The 18,470-nt window shown below is 37.1% G+C and overlaps 1 protein-coding gene across 2 annotated transcripts; it reads left to right on the forward strand.

The window, feature by feature from the left end:
• The first annotated feature begins 7,366 nt into the window (after positions 1 to 7,366).
• On the forward strand, positions 7,367 to 11,003 carry LOC145612391 (uncharacterized). Of its 2 annotated transcripts, XM_081667777.1 has the most exons (4): positions 7,367 to 7,522; positions 7,682 to 7,774; positions 7,969 to 8,694; positions 10,779 to 11,003. In XM_081667777.1, exons 2-4 carry the CDS (start codon positions 7,717 to 7,719, stop codon positions 10,793 to 10,795), a joined length of 801 nt encoding a protein of 266 aa, XP_081523903.1. In that variant the 5' UTR covers positions 7,367 to 7,522; positions 7,682 to 7,716; the 3' UTR covers positions 10,796 to 11,003. The 2 variants fall into 2 exon arrangements, with proteins under 2 accessions (XP_081523903.1, XP_081523895.1); XM_081667769.1 differs by lacking the exon at positions 10,779 to 11,003 and having other exon boundaries at positions 7,969 to 8,789.
• Positions 11,004 to 18,470: the final 7,467 nt, after the last annotated feature.

An 18,470-nucleotide genomic window follows, 5' to 3' on the forward strand; every position in this document is an offset into this window, starting at 1 on the left:
GTTCTTAGGCCAGGAGGCTGAGGACAATTACATCATGTGACACGATAGATGAATGAACTTAGGTCATGGAGCTAAGCATCATATATGGTGTAAAGAAACGATCTTGAACGTCACTTAGGTCTGGAAGCTAAGCACGTATATAAATGAACTGCTTATTGCATAATGAACGTTGCTTAGATCAAGGAGCTAAGCACAATATGCTTTGTATGATTACAAATCATTGATATATAAATGTTTCTTAGTACATTATGTGATGCATGAAACAATGAATATTTCTCAGGCCAGGAAGCTAAGCAAGTATACGATATTTCTTCTAATGAATGTTGTCTTGAAAGATGATGAAACATGCACAGTGTCGAAACAAGATTTCATGATAAAGAGTTCTTAAAGGGAAGGATGATATGGATATGGATGTGTGAGTGAAGTGTGTGAGTGTGATACTAAGGCTGGCTGCAAAGGTTATGGTGATGGAAATATATGTGAGAAAAGTCAAAGATGATGACTTTTTAGGCTGGGTAGGCTAAATGATGTGGGTTCAAGCCCCCAAGTCTGGCCCTAAATGGCCTGGGTAGGGTCATAGGAATAAGCATTGGATATTCTTTGACTCGATCATACATATGAATGTGAATGTGAATGTGGCCGCACCTCGATATGAGGTTGCCTAGGTACCCGTTAGGAATCAGGCCGAACGTAGCTCTAACCGAACTTTGCACAAGTGTATGTACACCTCAAAGAGGTCTTCTAAGGGTTGTAATGTGGTTAAGCTGATGGTTTAAGGAAGAAAGGGGTAAAAGGCTCAAGACCCGTGAGAAGCCTCAAGATGTGTAATTGTGAATTTGAAAATTTTGAATTTTGCAAGTTTATTTTTTATTTTTTATTTTTTTAAGCTTTTCGTTTTGTTTTTTAATTCCTTTGAATCAATATAGGCAATCTCGGATCATGGGGTCCATCACTCACTTAGCATTCATGTTTCTCAGGCACGGTACCAAGCACTTGATAAGAAACGCAATTTGAGACGTGTTCGTGTCAAAGACATTGGAACACTTGCCTTTAGACATTGTTTTATTGTTGCTTTGCTGCTTGTTTTTTTACTTACTTTTTGAATGTTATATAATTACACATCTTCCAATCCCAGGGTTAAGTGAATATGGGTTGAAGAAATGAAGGCTAAATGTTAGACGAGGCTCAAAGTGGTTGATGAAGAAATGGAATGTGATTGAACGGTTAACAGGGAATGATAGGGTTGCAAAGGTGCCTCAAGTCATTGGTGTTCCTTGTGTTTAGTTCAGTAACTGATTTTTTTTTTTTAGAATGAATGAATGAAAAATGCTATGATCGAGATGTAAAGGAAATTTGCTCACATGAAACATATAAATTCAAAATGGAAAACCTATGCTAGACATGAATGGGGGATTGAGATGAATGATAAAAAAAAAAAAGAAATCATGAAATCTTGCACGAAGGATCTGTTGTGCGCCTTATGTTCATTACTTCTTGCCGCCTGGAAAGACAGGAAGTTTGTTTGCATCCACCAAGTCTTGAATGACGTCCTTCAAATTCCAACATTGCTCCGTAGTGTGGCCTCTTCCTTGATGGTACTTGCAATGGGCATTGGGATTCCATTTGGCGCTCCTTTCTTCAGATTTTGGCTCTGGAAATGACCCAATAGGTGTGATCAAGCCTTGACCGTAAAGGCAATCAAAGGCCGCATCATAATTCATTCCTAAAGGAGTGTAAGTTCTTTTTTTTCTTGGGCAATGGAGCATCAAGAGCTAACACTTCATTGAGATCAACTTGGCTTATATTGTTAGTAGTATTTTCGTGCTTAGAAGACGAAGAAGAAGGATGGTCGTTCTTCTTGTTTTTCCTAGTGTTATTATTGTAACTAACAGTAGTCTTTATTAGCTCATCCTCGATATTGATGCCGATGTCGTATATAGCTTCAAAAGTGTTCAATGGAAGAAATTTGAGATGTTCCCTATACTTGTGAGTCAGATTTTGAATAAAGAGGCGAACCATCTCTCTTCCTTTGGGAGGATCTACCAAGAGTGAAGTTGTTTCCCTCCACCTGTTTAGATAAGCGGTGAGGACTTCATTCTCTTTCTGTTTGAGAATGGAGAGTTCACGTTCAGAAGTTTTAGTTTGAATGTTACACTTGTAACGATTCATGAAACTATCGGTGACATCTTGCCAAGTCGCAGTACGCTTGGCATCTAGGGAATAAAACCATTGTTGGCAAGCATGTTCTAAGGAGAGAGGGAACACCATAGGGAAGAGTGCTACATCCAATCCCTTAAGAGCCATGGTTGCAGAAAACGCCTTCAAATGGAATATTGGATTGTCAGTAGGCTTGAACTTTAGAATATCAGGTGTGGAGAACTTTTCAGGGAGTCTTTCCTTCACATCCAAAGGAATAGGAGGCTGTTCCACATAGGTGAAATCCTCATAAATCTTGCTCATTTGCTCTTTGATCTTGTCCATTGCAGCCGCAGTAACATTGTTTTGCTCTACTGTGTTGACTCTGGTAGTGAGCTTGCAACATGGTAGACATCGTTTCAATGGACTTGTTAATGCTCTCAATATCTTCCTTAGTGGGCATTGGGACAAATTGAAAGTAGTTTGAAGGTGATGAGTGATGTGGAGATGGTGAAGTTCTCTTTAAAGCCTAAGAGGTTGATGCAGTAATGACTCGAACCGTACCAATCTACCCCTGCTCCTTGACCAAGTACTGTGAAATGAAATAAATTCACTTAATTGTTTGACTCATTGCTCAAGATAGGAAAGGAAGGAAAAAACAGACATTTGAAAACAAGTAAGAAAACTCCACTCATTTTTTTATTATGACGAAAAAAAGGGTGCATGAATATACGATCATAAACGACCTGGTGCACGACTGGAGTCGGAACATAAAGAAAATGTGTGGACTATACTTGACTTGTGAGTAATTAAGTGATGTTATAAGACTCGTGGTATGATCGTATGGCTAGACATGTGAACAGTAACCAAAATGACTACGCGAGGACCAAATTAACACAGAAGATTTAAAAAAAGATGACTAGACTTATTTCCTAGGCACCGTGACACGGCAAACTGTACCGTGTCACGGTACAAGCTGCCGTGACGCGGTGATCATTTCCATTTTTTTTATTTTGCTGGAAATCCACCGTGCCACGGTGAAAATTGCCGTGACACGGTAAACATTTCCGCGGCGCGGTGGAGCTAACGTGGCACGACATTTTTTTTTAGATTTTAGAGTTTGTGCTAATTACTAAGTGAGTACGGTCCATTGGCAATCGTTAGTCATAAAATAATCCACCATAGACAAAGAATGATCGTTAAGGTTCGGGTCAAAACGATCAAATATGCTCACATAGAACATGTAGGCACAATGATGCAAAGCAGAGTTTGCAACCTAAGGTCAAGTTCTATGTTCGACTATGGTCAGGTTTATTTGGTGTCAATAGGGTACCATGGTTAAGAGTTTGGACACATGAGCAAGGCATCCTCCCTTGAGGGTGTATGCCAACGGGCGGCTCCGCGAGTTCGTGATGAAATCGAACTCGACTCCATGGTTTGGGTGGATTTAAAAACTCGGATGAACCCTTATTGCCATAAGCGTTTTTGGGTTGATAGAGCTTAAATTCCCCGGGGCTAAGACGTATGTAGAACACACACGTTTTTTTCAGAAAAACCGAAGGAAGTTGAATGTGAGAAGAGAAAATAAGCCACTGGACTAATTTAAGGTCTGCCGTGACACGGAAGAGTGCACCGTGTCACGGTGCTGCACACCGCGTGACGGTGTACTGCACCGTGACACGGCAGAATCTTCCGTGGCGTGGCAGTCAGAAAATCTGACTGGTGCCCTATTTTCCTTCGTTCGCAATCAAGTTATTCAATTTTTCCTACAGGACAGACCTAAATGCGACTTTAAAACGTCTATGCTTATGCAAAAATGCCAAATTAATCACAGGAATATTTTTCAAGAATCTTTCAAGTCTCATCCACTCATCTTAATTAAATATCGACCACTCAAATCGATAAATAACCAAGAATCCTCCCTAGTGGAGTCGTCAAATTGTAGGCGTCGCTCGAAGTACGCCTACGTTAAGCATGTTGTGAATATGCTTGGCACTCATAGGAAGTGGGAATTGACATAATACGATTAGGGACAAACAAAGTAGGGAGCCGCCAACAAGTTTTTAAGGAACTTGTAAACCGTTCACGGATCATAAAAGGCAACCACGATTAAAGGGACAACGAAAGGCAACAACGATTGACCAGTGAAGGTTACACCCCATTCATAATCCATGAGATTACTAACTCCATATGGTTCGGATTCCCGAAAGGAGGATTGGGGATGATGGTACGAAGTGAGTTATGGAGTTACATTCGCCTGTATTGGCCTCTACTCGATTCTTATTGTGAAAAGCATTCCTACGATCTCAAAGGCATACAAATTAAACAAAATATTAAATTTGCTCCCAATTATTATTAAGCTAAATTGGTTGAATATTAATGCAACATATAATTCTAAAATATTAGTGATCACTTTAATTAATAATAAGATTAAAAATGAACCTAAACCGGTTGTCTAAATTATCTTATTAGAGTTGATTTGGTCAAAACCCTCAGCTATTTGCACCTTTCACGCCTTGGTTTAAGTACAGAAACTCGGGTTAAGTATGGACTCCTTGGAGTGCTTAAGGGAATAATGTCGTAATTAGGAATATAGGTTTAAGGCTTAGAATATGGGAGAGAGAGAATATAATGATTTTTGGTGTAAAAGAGAGGAAGAGAGAATGATTTATGCCCCAAACTGCAGAAAGGGGGGTCCTATTTTTAGGGAAAATGACCAGAGGGAACACAAAGAACCCTAAAAAGATAAAAAAAACCCTAAAAATTAACACCGTGACACGGTGCCAGGCACCGTCAGACGGGGGAAAATCCCGTGACATGGTGGAAAACAGTGTGACGCGGGACAGATACAAACCTACAGAGGATAAAACGCGTTTAGGGATTACGCGAAGAAAACGCGAAGCAATCCCTTGTCACGGGGTGTGCACCATGACACGGGAAGACATGCCATGACACGGTGGAGTTTTTGCGTCCAGATTCTTAAGCGCGTGGGAATGAAACGCGGAAAAGACTCGGGAAAGCACCGTGACACGGTGAAAATCCCGTGTCACGGTACCATACCCCGTGCCACGTCATCATCCCCTGTGACACGCTGGAGTTTTTGCGTCTAGATTCTTAAGCGCGTGGGAATGAAACGCGGAAAAGACACGGAAAAGCACTGTGACACGGTGAAAATTCCGTGTCACGGTACCATACCCCGTAACACGTCATCTTCCCCCGTGACGCGGGGAATTTACGCGTTCGGAAACAAGCATAAGAATTCTCGTGTCACAGCACCTGGCACTGTGAAACGTTGAGAATTCCCGTGTCACGGTACCAGGCCCCGTGCCACGTCACATTCCCCCGTGACGCGGTGGTTTTGTTGCTTACGCTACGATTCCAGTTTTTTAACCGTTTTAAAAATCATTATAACTTTTGATCCGTAATTCGGAATAAGGCATATAATATATCATTGGAAATTTTATCAAGTCTAATTTCCAACCTAATTAAAATCAGGTAAAAATGATTTGTAGATTTTAAGATATGGTCGTTTTAGTGAAAGGGTGTCGGTTTAGGGCCGAGTTTAGTGTTTTGCTCATATCTTTTTTGTTATAGCTCGGAATTGGGCTTATGATATATGGTTGGAAAGCTTATTTCAAGGCCTATCCAACCAAATAATAATTGGATCAAAATTATATATCCATAAAATCAGTTTATCTCGGTGTTGTGATGTGGATACGAAAAGTGGAAAATAGGTTATGGTTTAGGGAAATGAGCTAGAAATTGGATTGGTTCATAAAATATATTGGATAGAACATGGATTTAAGCACTCCAAATATTAAATACTCAACCCGACCAATAACGGCGATGAAAGGTTGTTCATCATCGGGTTTGATTTTGGAGAGACATTTTTAGGTGTCTACAGGTACTAGTTCGGGTTCGAATTGTTGTCGAGTCAGATCAAATTAGTTGACGATTACTATCTGGTCAGGTGAAGGTTCGGGTTAAGGTCATAAAGTATTGAATCAAGTCAGTTATCGGTTAACATTTGACGTGGTTTAGGTCGGGTTACAGGTTAGTAGTTTCATCCTATTGTTCGGGTACAGGTCATGTTCAGATCATTGCTGCTTCAGGCCGGGTTCTCGGGTTAGGTCAGATTTTGACAGCTCTAATTATATGAAATACATCAAACAAAGGATTTTTTTTTAAAAGGGAAATTCTCAATGGTAGCTATGTTGTTTTGCTCATTCTCAATGGTAACAAAATATTTGGCAAATTCTCTCAAATAGCATTACTTTTAATAAAATTCTCTAACATGACAATATTCTTCCAATTAGCAACTAATTAGCTTAATCAAACAATAATTAGAGTATTTAAAAAAAAAAAAAAAACAATACAAAACCCTTCCTTCATCCACCCTTAAGCTGCTGGCTACACATTGAAACCCCATCCCCATCCCCAAAAATACACCACCGACGCCTGAACCCCCACATAGTGTTTAAACCAAACCCCCATCAAAATCCTAACATCCCTCCACTTCTCTTTAACTGGCATCCCTAAATTCCGCCCTCCGTCCTGCCATCTTCCGGTGTTTTCATTTTGGGGTTGGATTTTCGTGGCTTTAAGTTGGGCATTGGGGATTTCTAGGTGGGGATTTAGGTGAGGGTGTGTGGTTTTAGGAGTGACTGTGTGGGATTTTGGTGAGGATTGTGTGGTTCTCTATAGGTGGCTGAGTGAGATTCTGGTGACTGTGGTGAGAGAGATTTCGTTTTAGGGTGGCTGGGTAGGAGTTCGGTGAGGAGTGTTTTTTTTTTTTAGTTTTTTTTTTAAAAGACTTTTTTTGTTAATTATTGTTAAATTAAATTGTAAAAATATTGTTATGTAAAGGAATTTTATAAAAAGTAGTTATTTGTGGGAATTTGTCAAATATTTTGTTACCATTGAGAATGATGAAAAGTATATACTACATTCGGTCCAAATTACTCGCAACTTTGGGGTCTTATTTGTGAGATATAAATTATTCCAAAGTTGCGAGTAATTTGGACCGGATGTAGTAGCTACCATTGAAAATTTTCCAAAAAAAAAAAAAAAAGGGTTTGTAGATGCGGCTTTAGCTACGCAACCCGCTCGATAAATAGATCATGCTAGCCCTTTATCTAGTCATATGGCCTAAGGCCATAGCATCCACCCGGCCCACTTTAATCTGCCCTCTTATACCAAAATGAAATTTTTTGACAACAAAAGCACATATGATACGGGTTATCGTCCGCCAAAATTAGGCAAAAACACTCTAGCGCGCGTACTCATTCCCTTGAAATAAATTCTGGTGCAAAAACATAAACCTGCAAACTGTACCTTCTCAACTCAACAGTGTAAATTCCTTCCAACATTAAACCCTTGAAATTATGTAAGTCCGCCTTTTCTTTTTATTCAAATTTTCACTATTTCCTTCTCAATTTCACTTGTTCTTGCTTCGGTTCTTCAAAATTTAGTGCTAAATTGGGGTTTTTTTTTGCTTCAATTGTCGAGGTTTTTCTTTTCTAAATTTTGCATTTTTACACCGCAGTTTTTGAGGGTTTTGATCGATTGTGAGAGAAGAAGATGGGGAAGATTTATCGGAAACAGATGGTTGGTGATAGAACCAAAATTGCAGAAAAAAGTAAGGATTTTTGTACTCAATTCTTTGTTGTTTTTCTTGAATTTGTGGGAAATTTGGTTAAAATTGATTGTATATAATGTTAATATTTGCCTCCTTTTTAGATACTCAATTCTTTGTTGTTTTCTTGAGTTTATGGAAAATTTGTTTTAAATTGAGTGTGTATTTATGGCAATTCTTGTTTTGATTCATCTCAGTGTCAATGCATATGATGCTTATGGGTTACAATGGAGATTATAAATCTATGCTTTCTCAAGAACTTAATAGTCGATTATGGAAGCGAGATGGTAAATTGAGTAGAAAACGAATGCGAAGATTTCATTTTTTGTTATTCACTGCTGATAGTCCTACATTGTTGTCTTTCACTGTTGCATTGGGGAGGTTAATTTGGAGTAATAAACTGATGGCGAAACGAAGAAATTTTGAGAAGAAACTGTCTGAGAAGATTAAAGAATGGAGTGTTAAGAAGAAAAAAAGGCGAGGAAAACCGGGTAAATTGAGGGCGAGGAAGTTGAGCTTGAAGAAGGGGAAGAGGATGAAAAGGAAAGAATATGTTGCGGTATCAAAGATTGTTTTCGGGTTTCAAATGAGACCGGTGTTGGGGTCGAGGTTGAGGATGGTGATCAAGCGGAAGGTGAGAAGACATCATAGTAAAAGTGATCATGGTAGTCAAATGTATAGGCTGGCAATGGCTATAAAGTATCTGTCTCTTCGAAATGTTTATATTACATCGGAGTGGGAGTTTTGGACTATCTGCTTTGTTCAGGAAGTTACTGGTTTCTGGGGAAGCATTGCATTACAGGAGGACTTGAGCAATTCTTTGAGTTCGGTTGCTAAGGAGTTTGGACTCTATGTAGTCTCAGCTGACCATTTGGCGCGCCTGGAAAGTGGTTTCGGGTGTTCTTCCAGTCTTCGTTGTGTAGGTAATGATTTAATCTCTCTCTAATCCCCCCTCCAAGCTATTATGGTGTCAAACTTTCTAATCTATTTGGCTGACATCGAATTAGAAAAAAAAAATGTTATACTGACTTTTGTTTGACACTTTGGCCTTTCCATGTCCATTTTTGAAACTTGAGTATTGGCATTGATGTGGGTGCTTGGATACTTTGTATTAGTTACAGAAATTGTAAAATGTTGTAGAAAATACCCTGTGTTTCATTTTTGCAAGTTAATGTAACATAACCTCCAAAAGATGAATATATGTATTTGATGTTTGGCACTTTTGCTTATGATCTGGGGTTGATTTTAATGATGTAGTTCCGTGGAAAAGGTGTGTAATAAACTGACCTAAGGAGAGTTAATATGGGTAGTCTAGAATTGTTCGTTTAATAGTTTTAAGTTTTATTGCAAAATAGGGAAAGTGGAGAAAGGAAAGGGTAGGCAGATTTTTGGAGTGAATCCTTAAGATAGTTGTGATTGTAAGTGCCTATTTTTAGAGTTTTGACCTCAATTCACTAGTGGAGACTTGCAGCATAAAGCTGCTGACTTTTGAAATCGTTTGTTATCAATCAGAGCAATCTTTTCCCTTCTATCTTATTGTTAATTACAAATACTGTCAATGCTAGGTGGTGTTTACAAATATACAAATCAGATTGCTAGACTATAGCAAGGTGGTATTTACTTGAAATTTGAAATAATGTAGACCCAAGATTGCGTTTCCTGGTCAATACTTTAGTCTTAAGTCTTAATATTGACTTTGATGGCTGATATTTTCTTGTCCTAATCATTAGGGCTTAACTAGTGCGTTTTGTTGGGGCTTACTTGATGAGGGTTTGGTTTTAGAAATGTTCACTGTTGGCTGGTGCATGGTTTAGCTGCATGATGTACTGGAGATACGGGAATTCTGAGTTTAGTGTCATAGTATTTTGCTATAAAATTCTGAGTTTTGTGTGTAACATTTCATGTACCTTGTATATGTAGGTATGCTTGCATTTGCTAGATGCTGTTTGTTCTGTTATTTATATTTTTTGCTGGCTTATGTTAGAGGCTCAGAGCTGAATATCTCGAGCCAATACCTGTTCATTATTCTGCCATGGTGTTTTGCTTATGGCTTGATTTACTACTAACTTTTTTACTTGCCTGAAACACTTGCTGTCAAGGAAATTTTCATCATTCTGACAGATGTACCATACATCTAAAGCTTATTTCAAATCTATTCCGTGTCAGGATAGAGATATAGTTTGCAACTTTGCTAGTTTGCCTATTTTATACTGCTAGAATCTGTCTTTACCTATAAATCAAGGGAAAGTGAACAGAGTAAATTACTGAAAGAAAAAAAATAAAATAAATATGAATCTATAGAGTTCTAAATGCCTTCTCAAGACTTCTGTGGTTTCAGCATATATGTACCTATGAATCTATGCAAGAATCTATGCAAGCCGTTGTATATCTTTTGGAAAGTTTGTGAATAATTCTAATTGAGGAGTACTAAAATTGTTGATGTATCACATGTCTGATGTACCTGTAATGGAAAATAGTTGCTAAAACTTTAAATCATGGACCGAAATTCTATAATGTTTCTTGAAGATGGCATGATCGATAAAGACCCGTCACATTTATGTGAATTATCTGATTTAAATTACTTTCTGTTGCATATATATGAACCCTGAATTAGTGATAAATTTCTATATGAACTTTGCCCTTGTTATTTCACTTAAGCATGCTTTCTCCAGCTGTACATGTCTGAGAGATACGATGGAATGCTCAAATACTAAGTCTTTCCTCTTGGCTCTCTTCTTTTTTTCTATATGTTTTACCCAGTTCATATCTTCATGATCCTACTTAACTGTGTTCACTTATGCTAGCCATCATGTGCTTTGATTGCCTCTTGTGTTGTTCTACATTCAATCTAAACATGTCGGTTTAATCTAGATCCCTCTACTGCCACACGAACCCTCCCACCCCCCCTCCTTTCTTTAAAAAAAATGTCTGCCTATCCTGTCTCTCTCACTCTCAGTACTTCACTCCTTCAGTCCTTCCAAGTAATAACTATGGGCTTTTTATGCAGGTTGTCGAGTAGACTAACGATGTAGAGAACGTATATCCAATACATGACTCATCAAGATCTTTTGGTTAGATATATTTTGATTTTTCTCACTGTGTTCTGACTGCTTGTATTCAATAGTAGAAGTGGGTTGCAGAATATCTCAGATGGTCCTAACTTAGTAGTTAAAATGTACATAATACATTAATCTCTCTCGTATAGGATATCAATGGATACCTAGTATTAACCCACCCCACCCCCCCCCCCCCCCCCCAAAAAAAAAAACAAAAAAAAAAAAAGAGAAAAGAATCATTCTTAGACAGTATTACAATTTTACAGTACATTATGCCGAGTTTTTTTCTGGCGTGGGTGAGATTACCTGTGAGTTGTTCCATGTAGCTTCTCCCTTTTTATTTATTTATTTATTTATTTATTTTATTTTATTTTTTGCAAAATTGTCAGTCTTCTTGGGCCTTTTGGCAGCAAAAATTAGTGCATTTCTCATACTAATCCAGCTTCAAATTAATTGCACAATGTTTAAATGTCACATTACAAGAAAAGATAAAAAGTAATTTTAAAAAGTCGTCACTACCAATTTGAAGCTATGTTATTTTGGAATGAATTAAACCAAAGTGATGATCTAAAATAGAATTAGCAATCGTATGGGTTGTCGTGTACGTGTTTAATTAAACGTTTTACCCTTTATACTAACTTGCTTTTACCGTGTACGGGGTACTATATATGTCATGTTGTGTTATATGAAAACATTGAAAATGTATTAGCCTCTTCCAATATATGTATCAACAATTCCATAATTATTAGTTGTTTTCTTAGGCTGGTTGGCGGGTTAATTTCATTTTAGAAATCTCAACATAACTCGACCAGTTTAAGTAAACTGATGAAAACCTTTGATATTAACTGATTGTTTTCGTGTCTAGTTTGATTCCTGTTGTCGACTTGTCGCATTGTGTAAAAAAAAAAATACAATTAGACGAATTCATAAAAATGTAACATGACTACATACCTCTTATATATTAACTAGAATTTATAGTTAAGAATATTAAACTTTGACCCAAAAATTGGCAATGAGGCAAAATATTATGGAATGGATTGAGTAGTTGACATGTATTGGCTAAAAATAATTTTGGTGAAAATGTTACTAAAATTGAAAACTAAACAACAAATAAAGCTTAAAAAATCAAAATGTTCTAAAAATTGCTTAATAATAAAGTAAAGAAAAATATATTTCTTAAATCAACTTGATATGAACCCGAAACTTTAGGTTACAGTTGTGCATATCTTGACCCGTGATTTGAAGTGACTCGACCCAAAATGACCCATGACCCGGAGTAACCCGACATTAAACCGACTAGACTAACCCCATCGACAGTTCTAACTACACATGCACTGTCAAATTGTATGGAAAGAACATTTAGGATTAGAGAGAGTACTAACTAAATTGAATAATAGAATTATTACTCTAGCTTACAAATCTAGCTAATTAATAATTATTGACTACGAGTAGTATTAATATTAAAGGAACTTGGCACTTTAGAATATGTCCAAAGTTAGAAAACATTTATTATGAAGTTCCATTATTCCCCTTCCTTATTCCCCATATCAAAATATAACTATGCGGTATTATTTTTTGGGAAATTATCAATGTTACAATCAAGGTTCGAGCGTTTATCAATGGTACACCTACTTAACTATTGTTTATCAGCAGTACACCCAAGATTTCACACACTCATCTGTAGTAATCTTATCGTTAAATTAACGTTAATCCTAAGTTAATTTTGGCTTTATTCGACTTTTTTAACTTAAAAACTCTCTCCGTTTTTTTCCCTATTTACTTTCCCTCCTTTTCTCCAATAGCATATATAGTTTCCCCCCTCTTTTGCAGCTTATTCTTCTCCTTCTTCTCGAATTTCCCTCTTTACTTTCTTTTTAATTTTTTTTTTCTTCTGAGAGGCTTCTTCTGACATGGGGTTTTCTAGCAACAGGAATAGTAGGAGTTTGTGGTTCAAATCAGTTAATTGCAACTGTGACCCCTCAAGATATGGGCTGATATCAGATTATCAACCTCTGTTACAAACCTAGGTTGACCCTACTACAAGTGCAGGTTGTGTGAAGAAACAAGTGCAGGTTGTGTGAATTCTTCATGTGGGTTAAGGAGGAACATATTGTTATTGACACATCAAGTAGGGTTGCTAATACACCTAAAGCTACAAGGTTTCAACCTTATAAGGAGGGAATTAAATGAGTTCATGCACAAAACAGATGAATTTGCTGACTTTGATCATTTGGGGGTCAAAATTGCTATTGTTATGTATATGGTGTTATTAGTGGTAGCTTAGAAATAATGTAATGCAGTTGTAATCTTTTATTTGATATTAAAGCTAAGTATGTTATTTTTATGGACTTCTAATTTAAAATTTACTAAAATGCTTATTTAAAGTATTACAAATGATGTGCAAATCAAAATGCATAATTCAATACACAAATAATGACCAAAGAAATCTGCATTTTCCATTCATTGCATAAGTCAAAAGCAAAGAGTACAAAAGTGATTGTCAAAAGCATGATACAAAATTCTGAAATTAAAACTGATTGTAAAAGCAATTATAGACATTGACCAACACAAAGGTTCAATTCTGACAAAATATAAGCAAATTCAAGCTAGAAAATGCAAAGCTATCTAAGTTTGGGACTGTGACTGGCTGAGAGGAGGTTGACTTTGCATATGTGAAGCATCAATCATTGTTGTAGTATGTTGTGCAATCTCTTTGTTGGTTAAACCTCTCTTACATGTCCTAGAATTATGTCCAAAACATTCACAGTATAGCTGCCACACTTGTCTGCCCTTGACCTTTTCCTAGGATGATCCTCCCCTTCTTCCCTTCCTGCTAGGCTTGCATATCCATCTTTTCATTTTTGAAGGGAAAATATCCATGCTTGGCCACTAACTGATATCAGGCACTGGATTTTATGTAGTGGCAGTACACTTGCTTGTATGTTTTCATAGAATACCAAGAGCTGATATAATTGTAAGGATCAACCTTTGCATGGACCATTACCCTAATGGCATGCCTGCAAGGTACCTAGATAGCTGCTAAGCACCACAAGAGCATATCTTGTTATTCAAGATCAATAGGAACTAGATGGGAATGCTTTGCAAGTGGTGGTTGCCTGGCTGATGTCCTTAACCTTCTTTGTTATCTTATTAGAACACACATCATCATCATTTCCAATACTTTGAGTTCTCATGCCTAGCCAACATCTTGACCATACACACTGTAAGCGTCGTTCGAAGTGCGCCTACGTTAAAAGCATGTTGTGAATATGCTTGACACTCTTAGGAAGTGGGAATTGACATATACGATTAGGGACAAAGCAAAGTAGGGGAGCCGCCAATAAGTTTTTAAGGAACTTGTAAACCGTTCATGGATCATAAAAGGCAACCACGAATAAAGGGACAACAATAGGCAACAACGATTGACCCGTAAAGGTTACACCCCATTCATAATCCATGAGATTACTAACTCCATATGGTTCGGAACCACGAAAGGAGGATCGGGGATGATGGTACGAAATGAGTCATGGAGTCACATTCGCCCGATTTGGCCTCTACTCGATTCTTATTGTGAAAAGTGATTCCTGCAATCTCAAAGGCATGCAAACAAAGATTCAATTTGCTCCAAATGATTATTAGGCTAAATTGGTTGAATATAAATGCAACACATAATTCTAGAATATTTGTGATCACTTGGTTAAACAACAAGATTAAAAAGGAACCTAAAACCGGTTGTTCGAATTATATTATTAGACGTGATTTTCAATTACATATTCCCTTTAACATGCAATATGGTGATCAATAAATATAATAAAATTACCATTAATATTGGAAGCAATTTAACAATAAATCCAACAATATAAAATCGTTAGAAAAATAATAGAAATAAAAGGAACATAATTCTTACTTTGATTATGTTTGCTTGCAACTATAAAATAATAAACGAGTTAGTAACTTGAAGGAAAAATAATAAACCAATAATTAAATTAAATTAAATTAAATTAAATAGAGTTGACTTGGGGCCAAACCCTCAAACAGTTCTACCTTTCACGCCTTGGCTTAAGGACAGAACCTCGAGTAAAGTATGGACTCCTTGGAGTGCTTGAAGGGGGAATTTTGAAAGAAGAAGGGTAGGATAGTGTTTAGGCTAGAGCATAGAAGAGAGAAAAAGAGAGTTCATTGATGCCCCGTACATCAGAAATGAGGGGGTATTTATAGGAAAAACGAGTAGAGGGAACACACGGAACCCTAAAATGATAAAAACCCTAAAAAATAACACCGCGACACGGCAGAGCACGCAGCGACATGGTTCTAGGAACCGTCAGACGGGGGAAAATCCCGTGACACAGGGAAAAACAGAGTGACGCGGGAAATAATTAGGTTACGGGAGATAAAACACGTGAAGGGTTTACGCGGGAAGGACACGGAGCTACCTGTGGTACAGCACTGGCACCGTGTCACGGGAATGCACACTGTGGCGCGGCATTGTGCCCCGTGACACGGTGCTTTTTGTCACGACGCGGGAAATTCTGTGTCCATTTTTCCGTCTAAATACATTTTTGCCCTAATTTCGTTCGGCCTTTTTAAGTGACGCTTGATAATTTCGGGCCATTTCTGATTTATTATTTATTGGGCTAAAATAAATAAAATAAAAAGGTTTGGGCCAAAATAATAAATAAAATAAAATAAAATAAAAGGTTTGGGCCAAAATTAAAAATAAACCATGCTTTGACTAAACATCAAGACTGATCCATGGACTATTAAAACTGAATTTAATTAAATACGATTTTTTAAGCACTCTCGGGATTAAATACTGAACCCGACCAATAATGGCGGTGAAATATTGTTCATCATCGCGATTGGTTTCAGAGAGACATTTTTATTTGTTTACATAAGCCCCCACTTTGACTGAGTTTGTAGAAACGTCAGTTTCGAAAACGATAGTCAAAGTAGTCGACAGGGACGGAGAATGATTTAAGACGTTCTGTGATCCTAAATCACTCTGTATATGCCGATACCTGCAGAAAAATATTAGTTCCACAGATAAAAGAGTAAAAGGATAGAATACATATCAGACACCTATGTATCGATGACAAATGAGTTTGGTAGCTTCCTATGCTTGAAGGAATCCACCAGATGATGTTTCGCTGAAACATTTTCCATGCCTAAGGAAAGTCGACTGATGAATTTGGTAGCTTTCTAAGCCTGACGAAACATACCGAATGATACTTTCCATGCTTGAGGAAAGTCGACATATGATTTTGGCGTTTTTCTATGCTTGAAGAAATCCACCGATAATGCTTTCCATGCTTGAGGAAAGCCGACTTGGCGGTTTTTTATACTTTGAAGAAAAATCCACCGATAATGCTTTCCATGTTTGAGGAAAGCCGACTGATGAATTTTCCGCGCAATTCCAGTGAGAAAATAATTGTCCAAAAGTTGCGGAAAATCGTTCAAAAGCCATAAAAAATGCCAAAATATTCGCCAGGAGGTTTAAAATGTGTGCAGGGCACACAACTAAGCACCGTGCCACGTGGACAATTCCCGCGACACGGTGTCTGACCCTGTCAATCGGAGGGGAATCCCGTGTCGCGGGATGTTTTTTTGTGCTGAAATTTCCCACGCGCCTTGATATTATCACCGTGCCACGCGCGAAAATGCCGTTACCAGGTAACGGGATTCGTAGAACGGGAAAGGTGTCGCGTAACGGTCATTTTTGGGGCTTTAAATATTAGCTGCTGCTTCCACATTTTGTTACTTCTTCTTCACCATTTTCATTCTCAATCTCCTTCTATTATCTCTCCTTATTTTCTTTTCATTTTGAATATCTCCTGTCACCGTACCACGGTGCTCATCACCGGCGCGCGGAGGTCTCCACCGTGTCACGTCGTCTGTTCCCGCTGCCGGATGTTCCGATTCGCCGTTTTTCTGTCGCTGTTGCTGTCAGAAGTTCGTCGTTGCTGTCAGAGTCTCACCATGACACGGACAAGCTATGTCATGTCACGGATTATACCACCGTGTCGCGGTGGTTGTTTTGATTGCGCTGCAGAAATCCAGCGGTTTTTCGAGCTTTAGGAGCTCAATTCTTCACCAAATTCGCTCCAATTTTTTGCTATTTTCCTCATTTTTGATTTTTCACAAGGATCCATGTAAGTTTCCTTTTGATTTTTGTCTCAAATATTGTTGTAAAATGCCATCTTTGCTTGAAACCCTAAAAAAAATTAAATTGGGGGTTTTTTATTTTGAGCTTTTATGTCAAAATTTTAGCTATGAATTGATTTGTATATGAATGTATGTTTGTTTGTGAGCAATTTGAGACCAAATTATTGTGATTTGGTGAAGAATTGAGCAAATCACCTTTTTTTCACTAGTAGGAAAAAGGCAAAGGGCACCGGTTCAAACCCGGTCTAAGGCACCGGTTTGAACCGCTTTCAATGTGGGGGGTGCCAATTACCCCCCCTTTTGGCACCGATTCAAAACCGGTGCCCTAAACTGGTTTTGGCATCGGTTAACCGGTGCCTTTAATTATTTTGGCCACCAGTTAACCAGTGCCTTTTCAGTAAAATATTTTTTTTCCTTTTTTCGTGCAATAATATTAAAAAGAAAAACACCCTGTTTCCATCAATAATAAACTGTAGTTCCAGCAATAATATTAAATAAAATAATTAATAATATTATAATTATAATTAATAATAATAATATTATTAAATATTATAATAAGATATAAATAATATTAAAAACAAGAATTCATAGATGTATAGATATAATATTTCCAAACGCACTACAATAAAAAAAAGTGTTATATATATATATACAAATGATAGTAAGTAAATAATGAATAATAATATAATTAAAAAGTTAACATAAATTTACAATTAAAATGACATTTACATGTTGAAGGTGATAAAAGACGCCAACATGTCACGAACTTCATTAAGTTCCTTGATTGTCAACGGACCATCCTTTTGTACCTTGCAAAACTTGAAATACAAAAAAATTATGTTAGAATTAATTAATTAGGCAAAACAATATGTATTTTATCAAATATGACCTATATGACTTCTATTTAGCAAATTTCCTACATTTCTTATCAAATGAACTATTTATTTCTCATAACATGTCAATGTCACCTAATTTTATGTGTCTAAGCCCTAAAATTGAATCAAAAGAGCATTTTATTAAGGTTTAAGAAGCTTTTTACTCAAAATGGCCCAAATATGGCCTATATGACTTTACTTTGCCCATTTCCTACATTTCTTATCAAATGAACTTTATTGATCTCATAACATGTCAATATTATCTAGTTATAGGTGTATAAGGAAATAAATCACATCAAAAGAGCATATTAACACAAAATGGCCCAAATATGGCCCATATGACTTCTATTTAGCCCATTTTCTACCTTCCTTGTCAAATGACCTATTTATTTCTCATAACATGTCAATGTTGGGTAATATTAGGTGTCTTAGGCTAGAAATCACATCAAAATAGCATTTCATTAAGTTTTAGGATACATTTTACTCAAAATGGCCCAAATATGACCTGTATGACTTCTATTTAGCCCATTTCCTACATTTCTTATCAAATGAACTTTTTCTTATTCATAACATGTCAATGTCACCTAGTTTTATGCGTCTAAGCCC

The sequence above is a fragment of the Chenopodium album genome, chromosome 3 (genome assembly GCF_948465745.1).
Source record: "Chenopodium album chromosome 3, dcCheAlbu1.1, whole genome shotgun sequence".
In the NCBI taxonomy this organism is placed as follows: domain Eukaryota; kingdom Viridiplantae; phylum Streptophyta; class Magnoliopsida; order Caryophyllales; family Amaranthaceae; genus Chenopodium; species Chenopodium album.

Excerpts from the sequence above, each read along its gene's own strand:
- LOC145612391 (XM_081667769.1), top strand. The coding sequence starts at position 7,717 with ATGGGGAAGATTTATCGGAAACAGATGGTTGGTGATAGAACCAAAATT. Across the intron at positions 7,775-7,968 it reads AACCAAAATTGCAGAAAAAA|TGTCAATGCATATGATGCTT; the intron begins GTAAGGATTTTT and ends GATTCATCTCAG.